The sequence below is a fragment of the Odontomachus brunneus genome, unplaced genomic scaffold (assembly GCF_010583005.1).
Source record: "Odontomachus brunneus isolate Ranch 3 - 2012 unplaced genomic scaffold, Obru_v1 Obru_scaffold_183, whole genome shotgun sequence".
Taxonomy (NCBI): domain Eukaryota; kingdom Metazoa; phylum Arthropoda; class Insecta; order Hymenoptera; family Formicidae; genus Odontomachus; species Odontomachus brunneus.
The window spans coordinates 65,845-68,492 of record NW_022639633.1 but is presented as its reverse complement, the minus strand read 5'-3'; the positions used below and the strand labels follow the sequence as shown (position 1 = coordinate 68,492).

Sequence of the window (2,648 nt, the reverse complement as noted above, 5' to 3'; positions counted from 1 at the left end):
CTCCTGCGGGATCGTGCCTGAAAGCGATCTTGTTACAGAGTTACGTCAGAAAAACGAGAGAGATAGAGAAAGAGACGTTCTCTTAACTAGAGTGATACCGTGTCCTCGGGAGGAGGGCTTTTGCCGAGTTCGCTCGTTTACCCGAGGCGGAATTGCTCTAGAAGTAGGTAGCCACCGGCCGCATACCCGCGCCGCCAATTACGCCGGGGCGACTACGACTATATAGAAGAGCCACGCTGACTCCGCCGGCTGATTTCTGCGAGTAGACTCGACGCGACCATCCGCGCACATCTCACCGCACGCAGCCATGAGACTATCAGTGAGTGCTCGATATATCCCAATCGAATTTTCTCGATTAAACGGCCTCGTGTCGCGTTTCATTAAAATAGTGATGGGAAATATTTTTCTCCAGCCTCCGACAAAATTGTACCCTCGTGAGCTTCTCTCGCAAGCTGTGCTCGTCAAGGGTGGATTGTGTAGTTTGTTCCGAGTTTAAATACTTCGCCGACGATATTATCTCAGTCTACGATTAGCTTTGAATAAGTCTCGGTGAAAAGTTGATACAATTTCGGCGATTGTCGCGAACGACTCCTTAACCTTGCGCTTTAGCAAAGCTGAAGGGCTGATTTCTTTGTTAATAATTTCTTCAGCGTTCTATTTAATTTTAATAGCGCTGTACGAATATTTTTCAATTTTCTTTAATTTAACATCGACTGCACCATCATGCGATATGACTATTGATGGAAGAAGGGGCGGAGGGAGAATGACATTGGTATAATCAACTGGAGATTACGATTCGCTTGCAGATTCTCCTTATCACGGTGGTGTCGACCGCGTGGGCACAGACGAAAAACGCGGAGAGGCCTGTCCGCGCTCCTCAGGGACAAATCAAGTACGACGATATTGACGGTGAGTGTGAAACAATCTGTCTCTCGTGGGAAACGCGCTTCGGAAACCTTGGCTCCGTAGTGTCGCAATTAACTATTACCGCTATTACGGTCGCGACGCATGCGATAGTCACGATTTTCACATCCCCCTGCGGAGCAATTCCTTTGTGATAGTCGACAAAGGACAGCGTTACGTAAACGCTGTTAATCGACGGGCAAGCGTTAATCGGGTTAGTCAGACAGTGACAGGGCGTTTTCCTCTTGGCGTTACAGGCTCGAGGATCAACCTGAAGTATATCGCGCCTCAGAGCCAGTGGCGATCGCACTTAGCAAATACAGCACGACTTCAGCGCGCCGAGGGTGGCTCGCCCCAGCGCTCTCGGCAGGCCCAGCGAGCTCCGCAGCACGCTGCCGCGGCGCAGCAGGCCCAGCCCCAGCAATTGCAGCCGATCCCGCAGGCGATCCAGAACCAGCAATTCTACAAGCCGTACTCGGCGGTGCCGAGTCACATCAAGCAACTGATCCAGCAGAACTATCAGCCGCAAGTGCCCTACGTCGATCCCACGTCTTTCCTGTACAGCTCCAGCTTCGTGGTACCCCAGCAACACGAACAGCAACCAACATCAGCCGCTTCCGAGCTACCCCGTGCCGCCTACCTGCAACCCGCGGCGAGATACCAGTCGATCGATCCGCGAGTGCAGTCCAGATTCGAATACAGCGACAGGAGGGTGGAACGTCAAGACGGAGTCATCTACAAGGACGATTACGAGCAGCAGCAGCAGCAGCAGCAGCAGCAACAGCAACAGCAACAGCAGCAGCAGCAGTATCAGCAGGTACCAGTGGGAACCATACCGGAACCTCCGCTGCCTACGATATACCTTGACAGGAACATGCCCTCGGAGCTGAGACAGTTGCTGCAGTATCAGGCGCAGATACCGTACGACGTGACGGCGAATCGCATCCAGTACACGCCCAAGAATCTTTTCATCCCGAAGCCGTTGTCCGACGATGCTAAGGGGCAGTATTACTATCGCAGCAAGGTATACTACACGGACGACGAGAACGCCAACGCGGAGTATCCGCAGGAAAAGCCGGTCGACGACAGACAGCACCATTGACGGATATGACTGTGTAATGCGCGGTTTATGTAGATTAATGATCTTATCTCCCCCGGTAAGCTTCTAGAAGAGAGACGGCTGGGCTCACCTCTGAGACTCGCTCGAGCTGAGCGCTGTTTTCGCGCTGAGCGGAAGTCGCTCTCAGCTCTCAAGCGTCATCGCAGCGGCGCTGGGACAAGCGTCTTATGCGCCTTAAATTATTACAGCGCTTGTTAACGTACTTTAGTGATGTACACTTTTGTATTAGCGTGTACTTGGTTTTGTTTACTTAATTATGAACGCGTTACTAATTAAGGGAGTGCGGCAGGTCGGTGGGAACGTTTGGTCGGGAGAGAACTGATCGAACGGTAAATTTCGATCGAAAAAAATTTAAGCGACGATTTCCAGGAGAACATTTTAATATCAATAGAAGACCTCTCGCAAAAGAGAGAGAAAAAGAAAGAGAAAGCTCTGGAGGAAATGAAAGAGTAAGAAAGAATATCAAATGTCTAATAATATTTTTCCTCTTTTGTTCTGAAAGATTCCGAAACTTTCCTTTGTGCAAAAAAGAGTTTAGGTAAAGAGTTAGTAGACAACATTTTCACCAAGGAGGGAGAGAGAGAGAGAGAGAGAGAGAGAGAGAGAGAGGGAGAGAGAGAGAGAG

At 50.3% G+C, this 2,648-nt stretch overlaps 1 protein-coding gene across 1 annotated transcript; it reads left to right on the top strand.

The window, feature by feature from the left end:
* Positions 1-212: 212 nt before the first annotated feature.
* On the top strand, positions 213-2,642 carry LOC116851650 (mediator of RNA polymerase II transcription subunit 15-like). Its single transcript, XM_032831286.1, has 3 exons — positions 213-319; positions 807-909; positions 1,161-2,642. The coding sequence occupies exons 1-3, from the start codon at positions 308-310 to the stop codon at positions 2,003-2,005; spliced, it is 960 nt and encodes a 319-aa protein (XP_032687177.1). The 5' UTR covers positions 213-307; the 3' UTR covers positions 2,006-2,642.
* The last annotated feature ends 6 nt before the right edge of the window (positions 2,643-2,648 follow it).